Genomic DNA, 26,655 nt, shown 5'->3' with positions numbered 1-26,655 from the left:
CTGTGGTAAATCAATTTAAATCGTACGTAATGTTGACATATATCTAAGCATGGGCCTTACGGGCTAATGAGGATTAGAATGGCGCTAGTTCAGCGGCGTCACTCACGAATTCGAGCTTATCGTGCAGACTAAGCAGCAAGCAGGAAGCAGTGGTGGCCGAGTGGATATGACGTCTGACTTTCAATCCGGAGGTCGCGGGTTCAAATCCTGGCTCGTACCAATGAGTTTTTCGGAACTTATGTACGAAATATCATTTGATATTTACCACTAGCTTGTTCGGTGAAGGAAAACATCGTGAGGAAACCTGCATACATCTGCGAAGAAATTCAAAAAGGTGTTGAAGTCCCCAATCCGCATTGGGCTAGCGTGGGGACTATAGCCCAAGCCCTCTCGCGCATGAGAGGAGGCATGTGCTCAGCAGTGGGACGTATATAGGCTGAAATGATGGATGATGATGATGTGCAGTCTAACGCAACTAGTTGTGACCAATCGCGTGCATGATGCGAGCTCATCAACCAATGGCGTTGTGGCGTTAGACTGCACGATTGGCTCAAATTAGTGTGCGAGACACCGCTGTACTAGCCCCATTCTTATAGCCCGTAAGGCCCGTCCTTAGAGTTGGTCAAACCCAATTGTCTGTCAGTAAGAGTCGGGAAAACTATACCTTTTTCTTTTGTGTGCTAGTACTAGTGTAAGACAAAGATAGTATGATTCTCTTTGCCTACGATTGAAATGAGACAGTCCTTTGACAAACTATACATCGTGTTTTTTTTATTTCCGTTAATTGCAAGGGTGCATTCCTGAGCTTAAATCAAGTAACTTTCTCAAAGACACCGATATTCGAATTAACTCCATTTCGGAGATAATCAATTATTTTTTTCCTATAAGGCGTCTACAAGCGTGTACTTTTGCCTTAAGGCCGGTTTACATATTGATTAGTGTTTAGAATGAGTGAAGAGATATTTGCTACTAAACTTAAGTACGATCTCGGTTGATCGATGTTCGAAATGACATTGATATGTCACAGATTTCAATTGTTTGGTTGAGTTAAATGTAATGTCCGTGTTTCAACAACGCTACTAGTATATGCTACATTTAATTACTTTTTATACCTTATTTTTTTTGGAAAGAAAAGGAAAAAAAAAATTTTTGGAAATTTACTACCGGCATTTAGTTCACTTAAACGTACTTAATCATACCCCGAAGTTAACGGAATTCAATAAAAACATGGTCTATAAGTTCGTCAATGAGTTTAAAACTGACAAAATAATCACGTTAACCAATCTTTTCCACAGCTGGCCCACCAGGAGTCCATAAAGACCCTCCCGCAACCCCTGCTGGTCGACATCGTGGTGGCGCTGGCCACCGCGCGCCGCGCCGACTCCCCCCTCCCCGCGCAGCCGCGCTCCCTCCCCTCCTCCTCCTCCGCCGACACGCTGGCCGACGACGACCACAGGAGGAAGGACCATCCCAACTATTGGTAGTTAGGACTGAACTAAACCGACATTCATGCAGTCCACAGCCGCGCTTACTGAACCACAGACTATACTGCAAAACGTAATTCAAGGCCAAAAAAAGTAAGACAATGTTGCCACTGCAATAAATTGTTTGTAAAATAGTAAATTGATTTTGATAAATAATCACGCTGAGATAATTTATTTATTAGTAATTTTACTCCTGCAATTTAAAAAAGTACTTTTAGTTACTATTTTTACATAAACATAAGACGCGCTAGTAAAAAAGTGGCAACTTGTCTTACTTTTTTGGTCTTTAATTACGTTTTGCAGTTTAAATAATAGTACTACCGTGCAGAAAGGACACTTCCTACAAAACCGAAGTTTGATAGCGATTCGGGGACGAACCATGCTATCCCTTTCGGCTATTTAGGGTTGTCAAAATTCAAGCCATTATCTTATCTGTGGTCGTGCACGCAAAAGGACGTCAAGTGGTGCCAACCCTATTAATTGCTCGGAGCAATGCTGAGCCGAACGGAGCCGAGTTTGCCCGAAGTCAGGAGTGTGTCCCCACTGACTGAACTTAAGACATCTTAGTTAGACATGAGATGATGAGACTCCACAGTCTGGCTCGCTCCCTTCGGTCTCGTCCGCAAACACGGCTGATAAGGACCATTGTAGGAAACCGGACCATCCCATATTAGTAGTTAGGCCTGCAAGCCTATTATGGACGACTTTGTCCACGTGACAAAATATCAGTCACTTTAACAGAGCGCGTATGAAAGTGACGGATGCCGTTTTATCACGCTGTCACGTAGACAACGACTATCTTATCCGTATTGAACTGAACAGACGTCCATGAAGTCTACAGCCGCGTACGCTTCCCTGGTCGGCGTCCACCGACACATTAGAACGATGATGAATTGATAATACATAAATTGTAGAAATGGGGCGAGTCCTTGTACAGTCGCCATCAGATATATCGAAGCGGCCGAGGTGCTCAAAAATATATGAACACGCACTCTAACGCCTTGACAGTAGAAGCGTGTTCAGATATTTGTGAACACCTTGGCCGCATCGATATATTTGATGGCGACTGTACTGTATAGAAATTATATATGTCATGCAACAGTTTTGATTATACGTAGTCAATTATTAGATATATAAGTTATTAACACATTGATTTGTATATAAAAAAGAACATTATTAATTTCAGAGTGAAAAGATAGATATATGTTATGTTATAAAGATTGTGTAACTTTCCTATACATATAGATAGGCAATGTATTATATTTGTTAGCTAAGACTGCATTTATTATATTATTAACGCTTATAGGAGATACGTTTTCAATTTGAATATTACTACATGTTTTAGCAAACTATATACACACCTAAAAAAATAGTTATTTGTTTTACAAGGCGGCAAAGTTATTGTTTAACCGCTAGTGCTAATTTTGATTGCGAAGAGCTTAACGCATTCACTGCCAGGGAGCGTGGCCTAGGAACAAACTTGTATGGCCGTGAACGCACATGTGCGTTGGGGGCAGTGAATGTGTTAACCCTTCATATGCGTTTATCAAATATTTGCTACTGAAGAATCTTGAAATTGTAAATTACAGCCCAAATTGTGTGGAAGATATACTGGACAAAGCATGGGAAAGGTTAAACAGATTATTTTCCCATTAAGATAATGGTCTAAGGCTAGTTAAAATCCAAATTGATTATAATTGGACGTCAAAGATAATATATGTTTACACTTTTGCACCTTACTCCTTAGTAATAAAGCGAAAAGTGTAAACATATATTTGACGTCGACTGCACCATAATGGAATTAAATGTTTTGAGAAGCACTTGTTTAGATGTCATGTTAGCGTGCACTTTATTTACGTAATTTTCTTTTATAGATATGTAAGAAATATTTACTAATCTAGTCATTTTAAAGTGTATTGATACATTTAAAATCATATTACTGCATCTAACATGACATTAAGCTTAGAATAAATTTAAAAGTGGAAAAATTACTGTCTTGGGTGAGACTTGAACTCACGGCCTCTGGATCGATACTCCAGCGCTCTGCCATCTGAGCCACCAAGACCTCATCCCTAGCCAGCAAATCTTTCCACCATATTATAGGTCAAGGGGACCCTTAGCGACATCTACCGTAAGAGTGTTATACTTCTTAAACGGCTACCGGAGTTCCAAGTCATATTGGAAATTCACCAGTTACGATGTGTCTCACCCAAGACAGTAATTTTTCCACTTTTAAATTTATTCTAAGCTTAATAGCATCGTTCGCAGACGTTTCTGCTTGTTAAAAATTAAAATTAACATGACATTGTTGTTAAGTAATTAGTGACATAAATATGTATATCCTAAGACAAATGAAATAACTTGTTTATTTTTAAGTTATGTTTAATTAAATCACATTATTCTCAACAAAATTATCTAATAAATTAATCCATTTGATGTTGGATACTTTTCATTACTTGTACTTGTGTTCAATGTCCTTCCAGAGTTTCTGTAAAAAAAAAACAGGAGTCATTAAAAATTATATAAGTACTTCTTTCCCTAAATCTCTGGTGTAGAAGTTCTGGTCTCCTGGCCATTATTTTGTGAGGGCATTTTATTTATTTTATTTTATTTTATTTTTAGCCTTTAGTCGGACAATACATTATTCATGTTCGTATATTTCACTTTTTTTCCATTTCTGTGTGTCTGTTTGCCAGGTGGCAAAGGCCTCCTCCAGTCTTCTCCATTCTGGCCTTTCTGTGGCCACTCTACCCCAAGTTGTTCCTGCGACCTGTCTTATGTCGTCGTCCCACCTTCTCTTTGGTCTACTTTTCTTTCTGTTTCCATCTCTTGGGTACCATTGCGTGACTAGTTTGCTCCACTTGTCTTTTCCTCTGACTATGTGACCAGCCCATTTCCATTTTTGTCTTCTTATCTTTCTAGTTATATCCTGAACTTTAGTCTTGTGTCTGATGTTGCTATTTCTTACTTTGTCCGTTCTCTTGATTCCTATCATACTTCTTTCCATCGCATGCTGGCATATGGAAAGTTTACCTGACATGGCTTTTGTTAGAGCCCATGTTTCGCTTCCGTATGTTAGTACAGGTAGGACGCATGTGTCGAATAGCTTGCTTTTAGTTGATATGTGTAAGTTTTTGTCCTTCATTATTTCTTTTAGTCCCCAGTATTTATTCCAGCTGTTCGCTATTCTTCTTTGAATTTCTTTCTTTATACTGTTTTCTGGAGACATCAATTGCCCAAGATATATGTATTCTTCCACATAAGAGATTTGATTCTGGTCCACGATTACTGGATCCTTCTTGCCATTAGTCATAATTTTAGTTTTTTCAGGGTTTAACTTCAGTCCAGCTCTTTCACTTTCCGATGCTAGATCATTAACCATCTTGTTTAGGTCACCAGATGTTCTTGCGAATAACACAATGTCATCCGCGAATCGCAAATGCGTTAGTGTGCGACCACTTACTGTTATTCCTAGATCATCCCATTCCATATTTCTGAAGATCATTTCTAATACAGCTAGGAAAAGTGCTGGTGATAGGGGGTCCCCTTGCCTCACGCCTTTTTGTATTTGAAACATATTGCCTTTCTTTTCTAGTTGAATGCATGCTGAGCTGTGTTTGTAAATATTTCTTATAATCCTTATATATTTGTGCTCTATTCCCTGATCTTTTAAGGCTTCCCAGATTTTTGAATGTATTAAAGAGTCAAATGCTTTACTGTAGTCAATAAAGGCTATGTAATATGTTAGCTGGTACTCAGTATATTTCTCTATAATTTGCCTTACTGTATGGATGTGGTCTAGTACTGAGAAATCCTTCCGGAAACCTGCCTGTTCGATAGGCTGATTTTCGTCCAGTTTTCTTTCTATTCGCTTCAGTATAATCTTTGCAAAGATCTTGTATATATTGGACATTAGACTGATGGGTCGGTAGTTTCCAATATCACAATGGTTCCCCTTTTTAAACAGGAGGATTATGTTAGATTCAGTCCATTGTTTTGGGATAATTTCAGTATTTATAACAGTATCGAATATTTCGGTAAGTATGGGTGTTATTACAGGTTTTATTCGTTTTAGTGTTTCGTTACATATTCCATCTGGTCCAGGTGCTTTATCCTTTTTTTGGGTGTCAATAGCTTTTTCAATTTCTTCTTGCATGATAGAAGGCATTGGAGATTCCTCTATCAAGTCTATTTCTCTTTCTAGTGTGTTGTTTTTATATAGTTCAGTGTAGTAAACTGTAGCAATCTTTAGTATTTCTTGTCGGTCAGTCTTCTCGGTCCCACTATTGTTTTCCATCTTAACAATCCATTTCTTTTTGTTGGTCAATTCTTTGTACGCCTTTTTTATTCCTCCTGTTTGCTTGATATGTCTCTCTATTGTTTCCATTCGCCGTTGTCTCCTATCTTTTCTTATGTTTTCGTTTATTTCTTTACTAATTCTGGCTATTTCTCTTCAATTGTCTGTGGTTTTTGCATTTATTAAAGCGGCTCTTTGATCCAGGAGATTCTTAGTTTTTGTTGTGAGGGCATATTCAACCTTTTGAATTAAAGAAGTTACAAAATATAATTGTATTTATGGAGACATTTGGATGATTTTTCTGGAACCATTATTTTACACAATCCATTCAACCTTTTTATTATGAGGGCTATGGGAAGGTAATGTGTCTATACCAGGATGACCTAGCAGGCCACAGATTGAGTATCACTGATTTACAATGAATATACACCATGTTTAATTTAATGGTCCTCTGTCATTTGACCCATACTGAAAGCGACAGTGTGCAGTGTCTTAAAACAAAATATTAGTAGTCATCAGCAATAGTATCTTACACAACAAGGGCCGCAAAAATATGTGACACGTTCTTATTTGGAGCGCAATAAGAGCGCGTCATATATTTTTGCGGCCCTAGTTGTGTAAGATACTATTGCTGATGACTGTACTACAAATTGATAACTGGTAAGTCAGTACATACATAGTTGGACTATCCAACATAATTATTAGCTATTTATATATGATAGACAACGTCTGGGTGGGCTTCAGTAGACAGGACACAAGGAGACAGTAGACAGACAACAAGTTATTGGATATGTAACTCTTAACCTCAAGGATATTTTCAGCAGATTCTTGGCATTTGGCAATAGTATGTACTTAAGACTATTATTCTTACCAACTTTTAATCACAAAGTTAATTAACACTCAAAGAGAATTGTTTTAAATAGAGAACTAAGATCATCAAGACAAAAATTATATAACTAAGTACTCACTCCCTTGTTTATACTCTCGAAGATGGAAACTGCTACTACATCGAACGTTCGCTCGAAGAAGAAAGTACCACCAGCGACGGCCAAGAAAAACGTCGATGTTCTTTTGAACAAAGTACGGTTTAGCGTAGCCAAGACAGACATTTTCGAAGAAAATTCTTTTCGCACGTCGAAAGGTCTCGCAAAATTGGGAGCCACTAATGTACGACCAAATAATGCTCAACCCAAGAATGTACAGCCCAATAATAGGCGTCCATGGTGGACGCGTATTATTGGGCTGTACATTCCTGGGTTGAGCATTCTCGGGCCGCGCAATATTGGTCCGGGGCGATAATACGAAGCCACTCTTTTCACAGGGCAATAATGTACGACCCCATAATTCGCGTCCAATAATTTGAGTCCCTTGGCTTTCAATTATTGGGCTGCGCATTATTGGTACAGGTCGAGAAAGCCCGACCCAATAATGTACGACCCAATAATAGGAAGCCAAAAACCAGAGAGATTCTTTTTTTTAAGGGAGCTGTCAAAATTAGTAGGGACGTTCTGACATTAGCTCTTGACAATTTAAAAATAATCGGTTTTTTCTAGTGCCATCTTTCAGTGACATTGACAGTATTGTATTGACACTTGTTGGTTTACAAATACAATAAAATGAATTCTAATAAAAGAAACAGTAGACTCAGTAGAGGTACGAGGTACTGAAAAAATATTAATTAATGGAGAAGCCGAAGTTGGAGGTAAGTGCCGCAATTCAACAACTTAAGCTAAAAAAATCTTCGTGTCCGCATGGTATTCCCTCGTGCGTATGGACTGTACAGCATGGTGCTGGCGGAGCCGCTATGGCACATATTTAACCTCTGTCTCGAGCTAGAAGTATTCCCAGAAATTTGGAAAATTACTTGAGTGATGACCAGTATTGAAAGGTGGATCAGGAGATAAGGCAAGAGGGTTTCGACTTTCGACCGACACAAAGTTTGTACCCCACACTTAATTTTTTTAGACTGCATGAGAGACAGACAGCAGTAAGTATGTAGATTATGAAGGGCACAGATTGAAACCAGCAGTGACATGGCAGTTTGTTCAAAAGAATATCTTGGTTATATTTGACAACCAGTCTGGCCTAGTGGGTGCCTAGCCTAGTGACCCTGCCGGTGAAGCTGATGGTTCTGGGTTCAAATCCTGGTTAGGGAATTTATTTGTTTGATGAGACAGATATTTGTATATTGAATAATTATATTGTTGTCTGGGTGCCCACAACACAAGCCTTCTTGAGCTTACCGTGGGACTTGGTCAATTTGTGTAAAAATGTCCCAATATATTTATTTATATTGAGATTGACTGAGAAAACAAGGTGTATGCTACAAGGTGGAGGTTTCTGCAAAACATATTGGTGAGTCCATTAAGACAGCTGTTTATCAGAAAAACTGAGACTGGGTCACTGATCAATGGGTCAAACACCATCAAAAACTACTACTTAAGAGCAAAAAAATTGTGTTTATGGGGTGGCCCCAGCTCCTCCATGACACCTAGCAGTGTCTTCAGGTCGCTAACTGCCTCCTTCAATGTGCACGGAGTCCCTAGGTATTGGTTCCTGTATACTTCTACCTTCTACCTACAGTGTAGGAGAATATGCTTTACTGTTTCTTCTTCTTCCATGCACACTCTGCACATGGGGCTGTCTGTTTTACCCATATTATGTAGGTGTTTGATTAGTGCAGCGGTCGGCAACAAGCGGCCCGCGAACCTCTCACTTGCACCCCGCGTGCCTCCTAGGCTATTTTGTATGTAATATTGACAAACAACAATGTCTGATAAAGTCATAAATATTAACAAAGTGCGGCCCGCATCAACTTCGGTAACTACTATTTGGTCCTTGGCTGCTAAAAGGTTGCCGACCGCTGGATTAGTCTGTTATGACCTGTGATTAATCCTACTATTTTGCGTAGTTGGTGTGAAATGAAATGAAATGAAAAATTTATTGATAACAATTTGTTACATGTCTTTTTTTCCATATAAGTACTAGTATTGGTCTAGTATTCTATGTGCATATACCTGTAAACATAATCCAAATTATATAAATAAAATTAATCGTTAAAATTTGCAATAGGTATATCGAAATTATTATTAACAATGAGAATGTAATTTATATCGGTACTATACAAATGTCACGCCTGTATTAATTATTAAATTACTAGTGGAATATTAAAAAACTCACTGTAATCGTAAAACGTGTCTGGGTGTTTTTAGTAATATTTTGGTGTAAGCTTGTAGTTTTGTTCTTTGGTCTGCCTACAGGTGTTCATTTTAGTCCAGTACTTATTGTGACACTCTTGGCAGCAGTCCGTCACAAATGAACGACGAGCGGTCGGGTTGAGCTGGAGCGAGGCCAGAGTGGTCGCTGAAGATAGGAAGGCGTGGCGCGAGCTTGTGAAGGCCCTTTGCACCTCTGGGGTGCCTTAGGACAACAACAACTTATTGTGAAGCTGGTTTCTGAACCTTTCCTGGCCAGTTCATCCGCTGCATCGTTTCCTCTTGATCCACTATGCCCCTTTATCCATTATACTGTTACTTTGTTGCCTTCTTTGCTCACTTCAGTGAGGCCTCGATGTCATTCAAGTATGAGTTCCGATGTAAGTTTGTAGCTACCTAGTGCTTGCAGTACTGATTTACTGTCTGACAGTATTAGTATATTTTCTTGTTTTACTTCTCGTCTTTTTATCGCTTTGCAAGCTTCCATTATTCCTACACATTCAGCTTGGAATCCCGTATTGTGTTCCCAGTGTAACCCAGGGGTTTTGAGATGTATATGTTCAGGTCCTCCGAGAAGACACCACATCCGGTCCCTTCATTTGTTTTTGAGCCATCTGTGGATATTCTTAAATTTGTTTGGTATAGTCCTTGTACAAAAAGAAACATAAAACATGAAAGAACACACATCATTAGTACAAAGGCGAACTTATCATGTAATTCATGTATGCGGCACCGCGATATAATACATTCGGTAAAGACACACTGAAAGAAAACGAACTTAAAGATGTTCTTCTGTTCTGCAGGAAAACAAGAAGATTCGAGGAGAATGGTGTGGCACTTAATGCCGCCGGGACAGTAACCTAGCTGCAGCTCCAACTCTAGGGAATTGGGCTGAATGAACGCAACACGTGATCGACAGCCCACCTGCTTCCTGCCGAGCGTCCCTACACTACATCTACATGGATTCGCTTATTCTGCTGTACAAAACTTCTGTAAGTAGAGAATGCACAAGTGCAAGAGTTGAAGGATTGAAAGAGCTTGTCGTCTTACCTGACAGTCTTCCACACATTTACCTTAATTAATTTAAATGATTTTAATAATTATAGTCCTTTTTAGGGTTCCGTACCTCAAAAGGAAAAAACGGAACCCTTATAGGATCACTCGTGCGTCTGTCTGTCAGTCTGTCTGTCTGTCTGTCTGTCTGTCTGTCCGTCTGTCACAGCCGATTTTCTCCGGAACTACTGGACCAATCAAGTTGAAATTTGGTACACATATGTAAGTTTGTGACCCAAATATGGACATGTAACGTAAACAAATTAATTTTAATCATGGGGGCCACTTTTGGGGGGTAAATGAAAAAATTAAAAAAAAAAATTTCAAATTATATCATGTTACATATCAAATTAAAGAGCTTATTGTAAGGATCTCAAATATATTTTTTTTATAATTTTCGAATAAACAGTTTAGAAGTTATTCAAGAAAATAGGCAATAAATGACCATTCCCCCCCCCCCCCTTTATCTCCGAAACTACTAAGTCTAAAATTTTGAAAAAAATACATAAAATAGGTCTATACCTATAGATGACAGGAAAACCTATTATAAATGTACAGTCAAGCGTGAGTCGGACTTAATTACAGTTTTAGATCCGACCCCTACGGATTTTTTAAAGAGATTTCAATCACATATTTAATTACACAAACGGGTCTACCGCGATATAATTTCATTGTTTTTACCTTTAATTCCGACGTTTCAGCTGAGTTGCACTAGCTGTGGTCACGGAAAGACTGACGTCCCAACAAACCCACAAACGCCAACCAAACGCGCGTCCAAACGCGGTAGACCCGTTTGTGTAATTAAATATATGTACAAAACGCGAGAGTTTAAAGTGTTAGATTTCACTCACGTTTCACATAAACAATACATTGTTAACAGTGCCGGATTAACCAATAAGCAAAACAAGCACGTGCTTAGGGCACCACGTTCAGGGGGGAGCACCAAAATGCCAGGATTCGGGCCTGGTTCGGCCTAAAAGTAAAATTGCGTTTTTTATATCGAAACATTTTCGCGCTCGCTTCGCTCGCCTTTTCAATAACTTTCTAAGGTATGACAAAGGTGACATTCGGGTGACGACTGCAGCAACATTACTCTGTTGCAAAGTACTGTCAACTTAGTTAAGTTAAATATAGACCTGTTTAAAACAGCCAACGAAGTATTCCTAAGAAATACTAGGAACACTAACAGGCTGGTCATAAATAAAATGCAAAGAACTGCCACTTTTAAGAAAAATTGTTATGCTATGTGTGTCAATATATTTAATAAGTTACCCAACAACATAAGAGAATTGCCCAATAGTAAATTTAAAAGAGCACTTTTTCAATGGCTGCTGTCTTCGACATTTTATTATATTAATGAATACCTTGTAAATCAACAATCTAGTTTTTAAATTATGTTAATTGAAGTGGTTTTGTTTGAGATAGATACATGATATATTATTATTTCATAATTGACAGTGTATTTTTATTTCTATTGTTGTTGATAATTAATTTGTATTAAACTAGTTTAAGTAGGTTAAGTTAGGTATATATTACACTAAAATTTGCATGCTGCATAGTCAGTTAAGAAAGATGGGACTTAAAAATGTATAATTTTACAGAAACAACTTGTATATAACCTTTTTTATCGCAAATAAAATGATAAAAAATGATTAAAACTTCCGTGATAAAATGATGTGACTGATTTCCATACTAAAAGTAAAAATGTACAACTGTCTATCATATTGCGTTTTTATATCGAAAAATTTTCGCGCTCGCTTCGCTCGCGTTTCAATCACTTTCTTAGATATGATAAAGGTGTGACATTCGGGTGGCGACTGCAGCAGTATTAGGTAATCTGTTGCAACATTACTGCAACGGCACTGTCAATTTTCGTGATAAAATGATGTGACTGATTTCCATTCTCAGCTGTAATGCGGCATTGAACTTCTCTCAATTTACCAAAAAAAATCAATGTAATCTTGATGACCCTAGGGAGAGGGGGCACCATGGTCTAGAAATGCTTAAAGCATCAAAATATCTTAATCCGGCACTGATTGTTAAAAATTGTGTAATATACGGAACCCTTGGAACGCGAGCCCGACTCGCACTTGGCCGGTTTTTATTTCAGATTACCTCAATTACAGTATAGGTACTACAATACAATTCAAATACTCTTTATTGCACACCTCATTACAGAAAACAATACAAATAATACAGGAAGAAGAGATTAAACAACAGGCGGTCTTATCGCTAAAAAGCGATCTCTTCCAGACAACCTTACTACTTTTGAGGTTAGAACAACCCACGAAAACATTTAATGTAAAGTGTTGCCAAGACTAGTTGCATAAAGCTTTTACACTAAAAAAGTTATCAGATCCCGTAGTAGGTACCAAGACTTTTACTCTGTCATTCCTAACTTTATAAGCTCTAACAGTATAAAGCCAACATCTTGGTCAAACAGTACGGCTTGGCCGTTTCGTTGGTGTCATACTCATATGGACAATCCCGTAATGACACTTTCAGAATTTGAAAGACCTTTGTTGCTACTTTGTACAACAAGTCCACTGAGGGAGTGTTTGTAAAAACGACATATCAGTTTATATAAACTACGATAATACAAGGTCATATAAGCAGGCATAATTTTAAAACATTTAACATTTAGGTTTTCAGAAAAGTTACGTACCTATTTCTAGCGACATCTATGTATGTAGGGCCTATATAAAATAAGCCAGGAAAGTTATGAAAGTGAATTAAAGTTCATGTTGCACTGATAAAATCATTTTAAACAAATATTCTAAATATAATTATTCTCAAATTTCAGGAGCTGATACAAGCAGCCAGAATGAGTCTCTGCTGAGTCGCCGGCGCCGGACGTGCGTCGCGCGCCTCGGGCGACTGACGTCTTCGTGTGAGTCGCCAATTGCAGGGGAAGATACGAATAGTTAGGTATAAAAGCTACTTTAGTCAACCTCGCCTCAGTACTGTTTGTATTGACTGAAATACAAGTAGCATATATGAGACGTTCGGACGTATCCGTGAAAATACGAAGGTAAAGGAAATTGCACTACATTTTTAGAACCTATTCACCTGTCAGTAAAATATTGAAAAGGAAAGTTCATGAGTTTTATTATTTTCTTTCCTCCAACAGCTTCACATGGAGCAAATGTAAACCTTTTATGTTAATAATATCAGTAATGTCAAGGTACAACGCTCTTTAGAGCATATTGCCATTCCTTTTACTCGAGTGGCCTGTGGGTTAACTATACGAAGCGAGCCTACGATGCATTAAAAGTGCAGTATAACAATGCATTCAGAATGCTGTTGGGCTTACCTCGTAGATGTAGTGCATCTGGCATGTTTTGCGAAGCTAGAAGTTTTCTCGCAATCATGCGCAAGAAAATAGTATCTCTGCTAGGTCGAGTTAGAAGCAGTCCCAAACATACATGTTCGAAAAGTAGAACTCCCTTAGTAGGCCAAGCAATAAGAAGTTATAGAGGGAAATGCTAGGAACACAATTTTTGACTACGTAACTTTGTTTGGACTAGTTAGGAGGTGAACATATCAAAAGTCCCCGGCTGTAGCCCCGGTGCTGGGGGGTAGACTAGTTATAGTCCAAACAAAGTTACGGAGTCAAAAACTGTGTTCCTAGCATTTCCCTCTACAACGTTTTTTGAGCATTCATTTCCTGACCTATAGATCGTGTTTCAATTTATCGCCTCTCGTTGGCAATTAAGGTGGTTCGCTTTCCATACAAAAAAAAACAATTACATAAGTACCTAATAGTGTGTAATTACTTAATATAACGCAATTGTTTTTTGTATGGAAAGCGAACCACCTTAACTATTCGCACAACGTTTTGTAGTTGCAGTAAGTACTTACATATGGCCGGTTAAATTTTCGAAATAGGTATGTATTTACGTACAGTGCTAATTGCCGCACATAGAATAATTAAAGTTTGATCAATCGGAATATGTTCCTAAGTCACTTATTACATTTCGAATTATAAGTCTGTATTTTACAGCTTTAGATGTGCATGACTGCATATGCACATCTAAAGCTGAAAAATGCTTTCATGAAATTATGGCTAAATTATGTTAATAGGGACAAATGTATCATTTTCAACCAAATGGGTTCTTATTATCTGTTGTCAATAAGGCGCTATTTCCATAAAGCTTCAATTTGAAATCAGCCTCGTCGACAACCGACAATGTTAACCTTTTGGTTGAAAACGTCACAAATTATGGCGATAGAGAATACAATGTTCTGTTGCCAGAGTGCAGCACTAGTAAAACCCGTAAACGAGTGAATTGCAAAAAAGTGTAGGTAACACAATGGAATATTCACAAAAATATGAAAGAATGTAACACAAAATGAAGAAAATGTATGTGTTTTTTTTGTGTTACGTCACACAAAGGACGCCAAAATCGACGCCGCAATATTTTTCACGACGTGTAGAATAAAAGTGGCGTCGAATTCAGGAATCCGCAAATACTATGGTAGCCGATAGCCAAGTAATTTATCAATAGAACAATGTTAAAACAGTAGTAGAAACGGTGAGCTTTGCAAACTTTTAGTAGATTGGTTTGGTTTTGGTAGATTTCTCGGTTTGGCATGCTTGATGCTCTTCACATCACCACAGACGGAGGTCGACAGTTCGAATCTGTCTTGTTCAACCAATTGATGGAGGCACATGCACGCATACGAAGTATACGAACCACATATTACACTACCATCCTGGAGCTAATTGGATTATTTGCATCTACTATTATAGTATATACCTATGCCTTATTTTTACGCCTAAGACCCTAAGCTTTTAACAAAAACCATTATTTCTTTTATACCTACGGGCGGTTTAGCTCCCGTACCTACCTCTATTATACCTAGCCACGTGCTAAAGCAACAATGTCCTTTAAATCCGTATCCCGTATCGTGATAGTATTAAGATTCAACTCGTCTACATCGAGGTGGTCGATCGTCCTAAATACATTACCAAAACATGTTAACTCGTATGAGCCGTTACATAGATTTGAACCTTAATACTATCATGATAATTATTGATTAATATTTTTAAATAATTTGTTAAGCATATTTACACTTGCAAATATACACTTGCAGCATTCTAATATTATGGTATGGTAAACATATAACATGTTATATATTCGCGATTCATGTCAACAGCCCTAGTGTCAGGCCCCCGCCACCCGACCCCGCCCCCGCCCCGCAGTAACAGTTATCTGTTTCCCTCGGGGGCAAAGTTGTTGTTCAATCGCTCGTGCTAATATTGATACCCGAGCAAGCGAAAGATTCCAAAATTGAACCGATAGCGTAGCGAGTGGTTAAAAAAATGGAATCTTGAGCGTTGCGAGGGTTTCAAAGCGCGAGGGTTAAACAAAATTTGCTCCCGAGTGAAACACAAAATGTTTCACCACACCGACCCGAAGCAAATATTAAATGTAAAATATCAAACAAAATCAAATCCAAATTAATGTTACCTATTAAATATTTATCATCCAAAATCATCATAAAAGTCAGTTCTACCAGCAAACATAAGAAAACAACTCAAAATTTGCATTTGATTACTTTGCCTCACATGTGAATAAAATGCAACTTTGCTATCAGTTTTTGAAGTGCTAAGAAAGCCTTTCCGAGTAGGTGTGGTGAAAAATATAATGTTCTAATGCTGAAACGTATCACTATCACTGTTTAGTTAGAACAACATGAACCTCATAGAACCCTCTTTCAAGTGCTATTGAAAGAGGCGGCTATACAGGGCCTGGGGCCTAGGGCGGCGAATAGTTATTTACGATACAAGTGCGGAAAAGAGGAAATTCGAACGAGTGGCGATAAATTAACACGAAAATAAATCCACACGATTTGCAAATTACCTATTCGCACGTGTATCGTACAACGTTTTACAGTACATGGCCCTTTAAGCTTTTGACATACGCACGAAAAGTGCTATTTTACGCACTAGTGCGGGAAAATAGGACCATAATTATATAATTATGGTCCTATTTTCCCGCACTAGTGCGTAAAATAGCATTTAAAGTATATACTTTAAATGATATTTTTATTATTAATTTGTATAAATGAATGTCATTAGTCATTGCCTACATTAAATGTACTTAATCTATGCTTCCATAAATATATTTACTATCATTATCAATATATTACAAGACGTTGCACATATGTCGTTGTTTCACTTATATGCACACCAATATAGCCTAATATAACTGGAAAGCCTGGCAGGCTAATCTTTGAACACGTTGGCTGCCATGAACATTGAACATCACCGTTGGGATCACGTAATCTTCTCTGTGTGCCCATGAGCATCACCAGTAGAATCGAAAGCTCGTTACCTCTTTATTGACCTCAGTAATAAATGTATAGTCAGATGCTGGGATCACTAAATTTGTAAGGGGCGTGGGAGATACACTTTAGGTGAAGGATGGTGAGCAGCCAATGTGTTTAATACTTCGTTTACTTTTGGTAGGCTTAATTTTGCTGCCCTTTTTAGGGTACTTACCGTAGGGAACTATAAATATACTACGTTAAAAAAAACCTATGCTAAAATAAAAGGTAAAAAAACCTATTTCTATCTAAAGAGTTTGTATAGGTGTAACTGGGTCACAGCTGAATTCTTATAATGCAAACCGAAGGGCTATATGCAAGAGTACTCGTATGGAATAACAAACACCTTACGACAAAGACCATAATAACTGTCTACCAAACTTGTGTCTTTAGAGAATACTCTTGTAGGGGGCCGAAACCTGGACGTCGTAAGCTAATCAGGAACGAAGACTTAATTAACACCTTCCACGTGCGCTGCCTTCGGAGTAGGTAGGTATGGTATACTAAACATAACATGGAAAGACAGGGTTACTGGTTACCAACGAAAGTGCGCTGGAGTTTGCTAAGCTTCCTAGTATCACCGCGCTTATAATCTGAGACCGCGCTACTCAAACAGAGACGTTTGCGGCGGCTAGGGCATGTTTAACGAATGGACAGTGCTATTAGGCAAGTGCAACGTAAGACGTCATTACTCCGCTTTAAAGACTGCGTAAAGCGTAATATGATTGCGTTTAACAATAAAGCACTGCAACTCATGGAAAGACCTAGCAACACACCGCGTTGAGTGGAAGAACACCTTTTAAGAGGTCGCGTAACCAATGTTAGGTCCTGGTTTCAAGACTTGGCCCGAAAACGAGCAATAAGACATATATGTGCGATGAGGGTCGCCTTAATGCGAACCAGGTATGTTGCGGATGCAGATTTTTTATGACATCCGCGGATGCGGATATTTAAAGCCTCACATCCGCGGATGCGGATGCGGATGTCAAGATTTGGTACTCAAAAAACGTCAAATGTTACATATTTAGTATTTTTTATTTAAAAAAAAACGAACCGTTTAGTATTTGAACAAGAATATAGGTGACGTTCCACGGCAAAAGGTACCTTATGGCGGCTGGCGCTTACGTCGCATGGCGCCGCAATAATATTGGAGCGGCGTTAATAATAGCGTAAGCGCCAACCGCCATAAGGTACCTTTACCTGTGGGACGTCACATAGGTGTGTTTTATTTAATAAACAATAACTTGGCCGGTTTTTCGGGATCTAGACGATTTCGTTATATATAATGACGAAATTACCTAAAGGCCCCAGTACACAGTGAAGGATGGGCCATGCCACACCCTGGCCATTGTGTACAGGGGGCTATGCTATGGTATGCAATGGCGGACGACTGCCGTCAGTTGTATCAGCCGTGGTGAGCAATCGGGGAGTTGTCGGTTTTTTGGCACACTTCAAAGGAATCGTGGCGTACCGTGGCCTGTGGTGTTCACACAGTCGCCATTGTTTGTTTAGTTTCTTGAATTTTTGACCGCTTGATTCAATGTTAATAGCACAAAATGTCATCATTGTGGAGCAATGAAGAGACTTATCAGTTTATTATAGATTTATATGAATCAGAGCCTGCAATTTTTTTTTTTGATGCACCATTGTGTGAACACCTACGTGATATAGGCCTACTGTTGCGCATTGCAAAGCATGGCTTGGCATGGACCATCCTTGACCACTGTGTACTGGAGCCTTTACACTTACGCCAGCGGTGCCGTCTCTAATACGTTCCTGTTAGGTACCTACTTGGTCGACATCCGCATCATGCGGATGCTCCGCATCGATTTTATGCGAATGCGGATGTTGAAAATAATGCGGATGTTCCGCGGATGCGGATGCGAATATTCGCAACATCCCTGGTGCGGACCCTCGTATTACTTGACAGAAATGTGGACGATTATGCCGTTCAAAAATTGTGTCATATATATATATAGCCACGAGCGGTCCTGTCGCTAGATCACAGATGCTGCTTAATTATTTTAATCATCTGTAAATATATAAAAGGCCTGATGATGATGCTTTACGCGGCCATTGCCAAGATGAGGGGGGCGAAGTGCACCTGCCGTGTTAATGCGTCGTTTAATTGTACATAAGCCCGAAGTACGGTAAAACCTAGGATTTACCGGAAAACCCCAAGTTTTACCGATGCTGATCGGTAAAAGCCCGAAATGTCAATCAATAATACCGGTAAATCAAAGAAAAATCCGGTAAATTGAGGGCCGCAAGAACCGTTACGGGTTTGTATTTGTAACGTCATAGAAGCGTCGGTTCCGCCAGCATCGTTGTTTAATCTCTCTCCTCACACAAAACTAGTGTCCGACCGAAGGTTGGAGTCTGTGCTCAACTACTTATCCTGAAGCCTGAAGCACGGCTTTGACTCCACATGAAAGTTCCCCTCACGGGGGCACTTCAGACTTTTAGGCCCAGGTGAAGATCGATACCCAGCCTTGCGATATTGTCAACAAAAAATTTGGGGCTCGCTGCGCTCGCGTTTTTGGCTGTTTTGGTTGACCCTGTATCTACATGTTAGCTTGACTGGTGAATGAATAGAGTTAGACCAAGAAAATTCTGCAATGATTTTGATAGCATTATAAGCAGTGCAGTGCAACTAGTGCAAATGTTATTTATACGTCATAATTTCATAGAAGTTTTGACGTTTAATAATAGTCCGGTGGCCGGCTGCATGAAACAAACCTCATCAAAAAATAGAATATACCTACCCTGTAGAGGTACCTGACATTTAGTAGCTTCCAACGCACTTGGTCGGCCTAGGCTTAACCTGGCAGATTTTGTACAAATGGCAAAAACGTTGGACAAAAATTCATCAAAAAAAACCTCATCGAAAAATAGAATGAAACTTGTATGGTAGGATACCTGACCTTGAGGACAGTAAAAAAAAAGTGGTCGGCCTCACCTTAGCCTGGCAGTTTTTGCAGTCCGACCAGATTTATTGGGTCACGTGAGAGCTACAATTTACCTCATCGAAAAATAGAATGAAACAAACGGATTATAATAGCTAAAATAAGCCTGTTGACGTATGTCTTGGTCGGCCTCACCTTAACCTGGCAGTTTTTGCAGTCCGACCAAATTTATTAAAAAATCATCAAAAATTTTTTATCGAAAAATCGTATGAAACTTGTATGGTACGATAGCTGCCTTTGAGGACAGTAAAAAAAAAGTGGTCGGCCAAATCCTGTGTTGGCAGGTTCCTGTTTCCGACCAATTGTGTGGTACCACGTGAGAGCTACAATTTACCTCATCGAAAAATAGAATGAAACAAACGGATTATAATAGCTAAAATAAGCCTGTTAACGTATGTCTTGGTCGGCCTCACCTTAACCTGGCAGTTTTTGCAGTCCGACCAAATTTATTAAAAAATCATCAAAAAATTTTATCGAAAAATCGTATGAAACTTGTATGGTACGATAGCTGCCTTTGAGGACAGTAAAAAAAAAGTGGTCGGCCAAATCCTGTGTTGGCAGGTTCCTGTTTCCGACCAATTGTGTGGTACCACGTGAGAGCTACAATTTACCTCATCGAAAAATAGAATGAAACAAACGGATTATAATAGCTAAAATAAGCCTGTTAACGTATGTCTTGGTCGGCCTCACCTTAACCTGGCAGTTTTTGCAGTCCGACCAAAATTATAAAAAAATCATCAAAAATTTTTTATCGAAAAATCGTATGAAACTTGTATGGTACTATAGCTGCCTTTAAGGACAGTAAAAAAAAAGTGGTCGGCCAAATCCTGTGTTGGCAGGTTCCTGTGTCCGACCAATTTTGTGGTACCACGTGAGAGCTACAATTTACCTCATCGAAAAATAGAATGAAACAAACGGATTATAATAGCTAAAATAAACCTGTTGACGTATGGCTTGTTACGGATGGCTTTCACAAATTCAATGTGGCGGTGTGCGGCAGAATCCACTTGCATCAAATTTGATGCCACACATTGTGACTGGACATTAAGAGATGAAATGTATAAGATAAAATGGTTTGAAGGGCACATAACGCCTTTGCGAGTCGAAGAAATAACAAGATGATTATGATTAACAGTAATTATTAACAATAAAAGGGTTATTTCCACTAGTTCACCAACTCGGTTTGGTGGTACCTACTGGGAATTTTTATTCCCAGTAGTTACCACTGGTAAAAGGTGGGAATTTTTTTTCTACTAACCGAGCTTCGAAGGAGAAATGCTACAGTTGATGGAAAAAAGGCTGATTTGATACAAAGATAATCACTTAATATATGTGAGGTTATCTTGTGTATTTTACCATTTATTAAAATTTTGGAAGGCTCACGTGCAGTTTTTCCTGTTATATTACAAGTGTTCGATTGAAAACTAAGCTTTGGTGTATACCTAGATCACCTGCATGTACAAGAAGGCGTTTCATATACGCCCGCCCATCAGATAGGTACACAAAGTCATGATGCGTATGGAATACAGCATGTGTAGCCAAGCCATTATGCCCTAAATTATGTACTACTTCGTTAAAACTTAGCTTACCTGTGTATTTACTCTTTCCAAAATATTTATCTTCCTTAAATTGCAGCCTACACAAACGGTCTTTGTCATTTGCCTTAGTTTTTGGTACTCAAAGCTTTTTCTCACCGATTTATGCATATCGGGTCCTTGGGAAAAAAGGGAGATCCTATAGGTATATTTCCACAATTTGTCGCACACTATTGCAGTATTGTGGAGAAAAAAAAACATACAACCGCATTGATAACCTCTTCCTTTGGGATTTGGAAGTCGGTTAAAAAAGGAGAATGTTTACAATTTATTGGAAACAATGTATGTGATTTGACAGTGACAGCAACTCCACTATGGAGGCGCCACCTGGCGTGATAAAATGTCAGTTATGCCTCCTCATTCTATCTGTAGTGGAAAAGTAGGATATACGATTCAAAACTTGTCAAAAATCGATGAAAACCTTTTTATTTTTGACATCTGTGAGACATCATCTCAACGTAAGTGTTACTCTGAAACCACGTCGGTAGTTAGAAAACGTTATTTAGATATTAAGTAGATAGATTTATGAATAAAATTTGAACTGAATGTTTTCTTTTTTTTTAATGCCCTCTAAGACCTCCATGGACTCATTTACTTATGACTTTTTTCAGTTAGCATTATTAAGTTAAGTTCAAGCTGCGAAGAAACCATATTTTCAATAAAGAAATTATTATTCTTTATAAATGTGGTCGGACTGCAAAAACTGCCCGGCTAAGGTGAGGCCGACTAAGCCATAAGTCAACAGGCTTATTTTAGCTATTATAATCCGTTTGTTTCATTCTATTTTTCGATGAGGTAAATTGTAGCTCTTACGTGGTACCACAAAATTGGTCGGACACATTAACCTGCCAACACAGGATTTGGCCGACCACTTTTTTTTTTACTGTCCTAAAAGGCAGCTATCGTACTATACAAGTCTGCAGCGGATTTGATAGCCCACGCAGTGAAAGTGTTATTTTAAACGTCAAACTTCTATGAAATTATGACGTTTAAATGACACTTGCACTGCGTGGGCTATCAAATCCGCTGCAGACTTTTTTTGGTCCGACTCTATGAATTTTACACGCTTTGGAATGAAAATTGTCGAGTTACGAATTTTTTTCAAAAAAATGTATGGTGCAGAAACAAGAAATCATTATTAAGTACCTACTCAAGAACCGCAAAACAAACCGTAATATTCTCGCAGATGGTTATACTACGAATTATTTGTGATTTTTTGGCATATTACATATATCCGTCACGGGTGCAGCTTTTTAAAAAAAAACATTAATTGTTTCTATGGAAAAAGCACGAAAACCAAAGTCAACTGTTGTGAGATATTTTGATTTTTTGTACCGGCTAAATACATTTTGTTTGAAAAAAAATCATAACTAGTATTTTCGACTCAAATCGTCTGAAACTTACAACTTAGCATAAACATACTGGGCAAGACCCATTTCAGTCAAAAAAAATCTTAATATATATTATGTTGACTTTGGTTTTTGTGCTTTTCCCATAGAAACAATTAATGATTTAAAAAAAAGCCGCACCCGTGACGGATATAATAATATGTAGTATGCCAAAAAATCACAAATAATTCGTAGTATAACCACCTGCGAAGATATTACGGTTTGTTTTGTTTCTTGACTAAGTAATAATGATTTTTTGTTCCTGCTCCATACATTTTTTTGAAGTGAAAACTTCTTTAGCGGCGCTGAGCACTTTTTGAGGTGGGGAAAAAATGATAAACTCGATACAGCGTAACACATAACGCGTAACGACGACGACGACGGCTGACGTCATGTGTCACGCACAATGTTATTCACCAAAGAACTTTAGTCATAACCAGGTCATAACGTATCATAATCAGGTGAATTATTTAAAACTGGAACTTTTATATTATTTAAGCAATAAAGCTCAATGTTCTAATCTTGTACGGGCTGAAATACGAGAATCTCAGTTACATTCTAACTTTAGGTATTCAAATATAATTCAATAAAGCTGCATCTTGATAAAATCGCTAATAAAAGTGAAAACTCAGAATATCATGACCAAATATATTTAGATGCGAGGTCTGCAAGGTAACTTTACAATTTCTATTCGAATTTTAAACAATTAACGCTACAAATTTAAGCTCACTAGCCAGCAATTTCGGAACTAAAGTTTTTCAATAGTAAGGAGGATGGGTCAATTATACATAGGTAGTGCTGCAGACATTTTGGACTAGTCATTGAGTTTTCACTTCTGTCGGCACTCCAGGGGGCCGATTTTTGAAATTCGATCGTTCGATCGTTCGGAAATCGGTGGAAAACGGCGAAATGCTAATTTTTGAAATACTAGCGATAGAAATTGGGAATCGAGTGGTATTGACCACTCGTTTTCAATTCTATTAGTAGAATTTAAATGCCTAGTAGTAGAGATATTATTGAACGAAATTTAATACACGAAATCGAGTAGTCGAATTTAAAAAATCGGCCCCCAGGAGTGCACCCCGATTTTTTTTTAAATTCGTAACTCTCATTCCACAACTTTCATACCTAATCGTCTAAAATTCATAGGTTACTATAACAATGCCTAGCAAAACCGATTTCAATCAAGAAAACATAAAAATAACTTCGGTTTCTATGTCAATGACAGCCTCATTTCAGCCCACAGTGTGGCGTCAGTCCTCACAAATTGGTATTCAACCGTCCGCACCTCATTTTATCGGTAATATCGGTCAATATCGGCGGTTGAATTCGGCGAACCAAGTTGGTGTTTGCATCCGCACCTCCTGATTCGATTGGGCAATTTAATCAGATTGGCGAAAAATTTACTAGTCAGGATCTGGTCAGGATACGCCTTTAGCCCCCATTCCCACGGGCGCTTTTACAACGCGCGTTAAAAAAGCGTTTGAATGACACCAATAGATACATGTGTATTTATTCACACGACAGCGGTGGCGCTAAATAATGACCGTAGTTATGCAGAAAACGACCAACTCAATTTTTTTATCAATGCAGAAAGAGACCAAAGCTACTGAGTTAGGGTGTAAGTCACTTTGACAAATATAAAAAGTTGGTCGCTTTCTACAGAACTACGGTCTTTTATCACGCGTTGTTAGATTTTCGACTTACCTAAGCCTTGGTCATTAAATCGAATTTAGAGTGCGGACAGATTCAAGCGCTTTTTAACGCGCGTTGAAAAAGCTCTCGTGCGAATGGGGGCTTAGAGTCCGTCGTTGCGACCGGCTGTAACGACCGATTTGTAAAAATGCATCGTTAAGCCCGCTCCACACTCGTGCGCGAATCGCGGCGCGAAGCCGAGTCTGGAGTCGATTTCGCATATCAGCGAACTAGACTCCACACTCGCGTTCGCGGCTTCGCCCGCGATTCACGCGCATAGTCTGGAGGGCGCTTTACATTAGGTCCGTGTTCTATGTATAAGCCCCTTTAGCAATCACCGCTACCTGATTGGCTACTAGGCTAATCAAATTCAAATTTTTCAGTTATGACATTTATAATGGGACCAACTTCGTAATCACTTAAGCTTTTTTGGCCGTTTCATACATTTTGATCGAGTGGATGTCGACGTTTTCTATGGGAAGGCCAATATTTTTTTTGGGATTTCGGGGTTGGTCCGATAGAAAAAGTTGTTCAGTATGACCCAGTATGACGGGCGTAAGCCATAATGCTATGTTGGGGGCTGCAATAGTGTCCTGGCTGCTCCTTCGTCGGATGCTATTGCAGCTTGTACGAAAGGCTTTAGTATATAGAATAAGTTAGTTGTAAGAATGTATAAATTTGTAGTTTTTTATGGAGCGACATGTTCACCTCAGTTCACAAAAATAAATAGAAAAAAAAAGTATGACGGGCGGCTATACTAATCTGTAGACACATATTATTAATCTGTGAGCTAGTTCAGCTAATATTTCACGTGCATCTGTTATTTGTGCACGCTTTTTGGAAATAATTATATCTCTGGCGTCAACAATCGGAATCTTTTTTTTGAGTTGAGGGATTGCGATGTTGAGGCTTGATTTTTGATCTGAAAGAAATTCAATCAAGATTAATTTTATCATGAGCAATCCAAGCTATAGTCCGTTTTTTTTAGCATTAGAAAGAACTTCGCAGAAGTAAGCTTCTGGTTCCAAATCCGGCACTTTCAGCGGTAATAATTTGAAGTAAATTATATGTATTGACCATGCTACATTAGATAATTCAATAATTATTAACAATTAAAGAGCCCGATAAAGACTGCACGCTTGCTTCTGTGGAGTTCTTTCTAATGCTAAAAAAAACGAACTATATTCAATAGCAATACACAACAGTATAAGCAAGTTACCTTTTATTTTAATTCCGTCGTATTTGTATGATATCCTTTAAACTCTTGTCAATTAAAGGCATATCCAGATTAGTCAATTTTTCGCCAATCTGATTCAATTGCCCGATCGAATCAGGAGGTGCGGACGCAAATACCAATTTGGCTCACCGAATTCAACCACCGATAATGACCGATAATGACCGATATTACCGATAAAATGAGGTGCGGACGCAAGAATACCAATTTGTGAGGTTAGTATTTTCGTTCTGGGGCATTTATTCAATTTCATCATCATCATCGTCATCTCAGCCATAAGACGTCCACTGCTGAACATAGGCCTCCCCCTTTTTTGGGGGGTGAATGCCATAATCGCCACGCTTGGCAGGCGGGTTGGCGATCGCAGTCGAGTACACCGAATTTGAGGGACGCTGCTGCCTGTCCACCGGTGGTCTTGGACGTGGTTTAAGGACATACCCGTTTATTCAATTAAGAGGGCTCTAATATCACCATAAATCTAAAATTGGAGATTGACGCCAATTTCATTACTGATCAAATCGACCGATTCGATCAGTCCCGAAGGAATAAGGAAGTCTTCGTTAAATAATACAAAAAGAGAGTGTGTAACTCAGAAACTTAGGTCAGATCCAACGGTCTACTTCTGTTAAAAACTATTAATAAGAATTCTCTGTAAAGGCTTCGTCACACAGGCGCGTTTTCCGGGCGGCGCGTGAGCGGGGCGCGCCGCGTAACTAAAGCCCCTCATTCACACTCCTACCTTGTCGTCCGCCTCGCAGGACTACGGTGTAAGATATAGCTCACACACCATCCTACTTTGTAGTCCGCCTCACAGGACTACGGAGCAAGAAATAGCTTACACACGGTACTAAGGGCCTACCGCGAACCACGTTGGACGTGCTAGGCAGCACCCCTGCCCTGTCACACTTACGTACGAATTTACACGCGCGACGGAGGGGCAACACGTCGAACGTGGTTCGCGGTAGGCCCTCTGTTTTGCCGTCCATCACCAGTACCAGTACTATGGCATCCTACTTGAGTTTGTAGGACGGCTCGTAGTCCGCAACCCCCATACACGATCCTACCCAACGAGGCGGATTACGAGGCGAACTACAAGGTAGAGTGTGAATGGGGGGCTTAACAGACTATCGCACCGCACCGTGACCTTGGAGTGTCGCACCCATAAGTGAGAGCGAGAAACGTATATCTCTTTTCTTTGTTAGTAGAAAAAGGCGGCAAATTGGAAAAATGTAGGCGCGAAGGGATATCGTCCCATAGAAAATTTTAATTTCACGCCTTTTTTTACTGACAAGATTTGCTTGACCACCTATAGCTACTTTACATATAAAACGCTCACGCCCCGCTCGCGCGCCACCCGTAAAACGCGCCTGTGTGACGAAGACTTAATTATAGTTC

At 39.0% G+C, this 26,655-nt stretch overlaps 2 protein-coding genes and 1 long non-coding RNA gene across 3 annotated transcripts in view; 2 read left to right on the top strand and 1 right to left on the bottom strand.

The window, feature by feature from the left end:
• Positions 1 to 3,548, top strand: part of LOC134674333 (leucine-zipper-like transcriptional regulator 1) — a 42,286-nt gene extending 38,738 nt beyond the window's left edge. Inside the window, exon 16 of the mRNA XM_063532367.1 lies at positions 1,296 to 3,548. Within this exon, the coding sequence (XP_063388437.1) occupies positions 1,296 to 1,484 (189 nt within the window). The 3' untranslated portion in view covers positions 1,485 to 3,548. The remainder of the gene's footprint in view (positions 1 to 1,295) is intronic.
• A 297-nt stretch (positions 3,549 to 3,845) lies between these two features.
• On the bottom strand, positions 3,846 to 6,929 carry LOC134674331 (cytochrome b-c1 complex subunit 9). Its single transcript, XM_063532366.1, has 2 exons — positions 6,750 to 6,929; positions 3,846 to 3,972 (listed from the first exon to the last, which is right to left on the bottom strand). Exons 1-2 carry the CDS (start codon positions 6,888 to 6,890, stop codon positions 3,937 to 3,939), a joined length of 177 nt encoding a protein of 58 aa, XP_063388436.1. The 5' UTR covers positions 6,891 to 6,929; the 3' UTR covers positions 3,846 to 3,936.
• Positions 6,930 to 7,008: 79 nt separating this feature from the next.
• LOC134674426 (uncharacterized) lies at positions 7,009 to 16,015 on the top strand. Its single transcript, XR_010099607.1, has 3 exons — positions 7,009 to 7,483; positions 9,800 to 9,988; positions 12,853 to 16,015. It is a non-coding gene; the product is annotated as an uncharacterized LOC134674426 (long non-coding RNA).
• Positions 16,016 to 26,655: the final 10,640 nt, after the last annotated feature.

The sequence above is a fragment of the Cydia fagiglandana genome, chromosome 20 (assembly GCF_963556715.1).
Source record: "Cydia fagiglandana chromosome 20, ilCydFagi1.1, whole genome shotgun sequence".
In the NCBI taxonomy this organism is placed as follows: Eukaryota; Metazoa; Arthropoda; class Insecta; order Lepidoptera; family Tortricidae; genus Cydia; species Cydia fagiglandana.
This window is presented reverse-complemented; position numbering and strand designations above follow the sequence as displayed.

Bases quoted from the DNA above. Each gene is read 5' to 3' on its own strand.
- LOC134674331 (XM_063532366.1), bottom strand. From the start codon at position 6,890: ATGTCTGTCTTGGCTACGCTAAACCGTACTTTGTTCAAAAGAACATCG. The intron at 3,973-6,749 runs GTGAGTACTTAG...TTTTTTTTACAG, and splicing joins TCGAGAGTATAAACAAGGGA to AAACTCTGGAAGGACATTGA.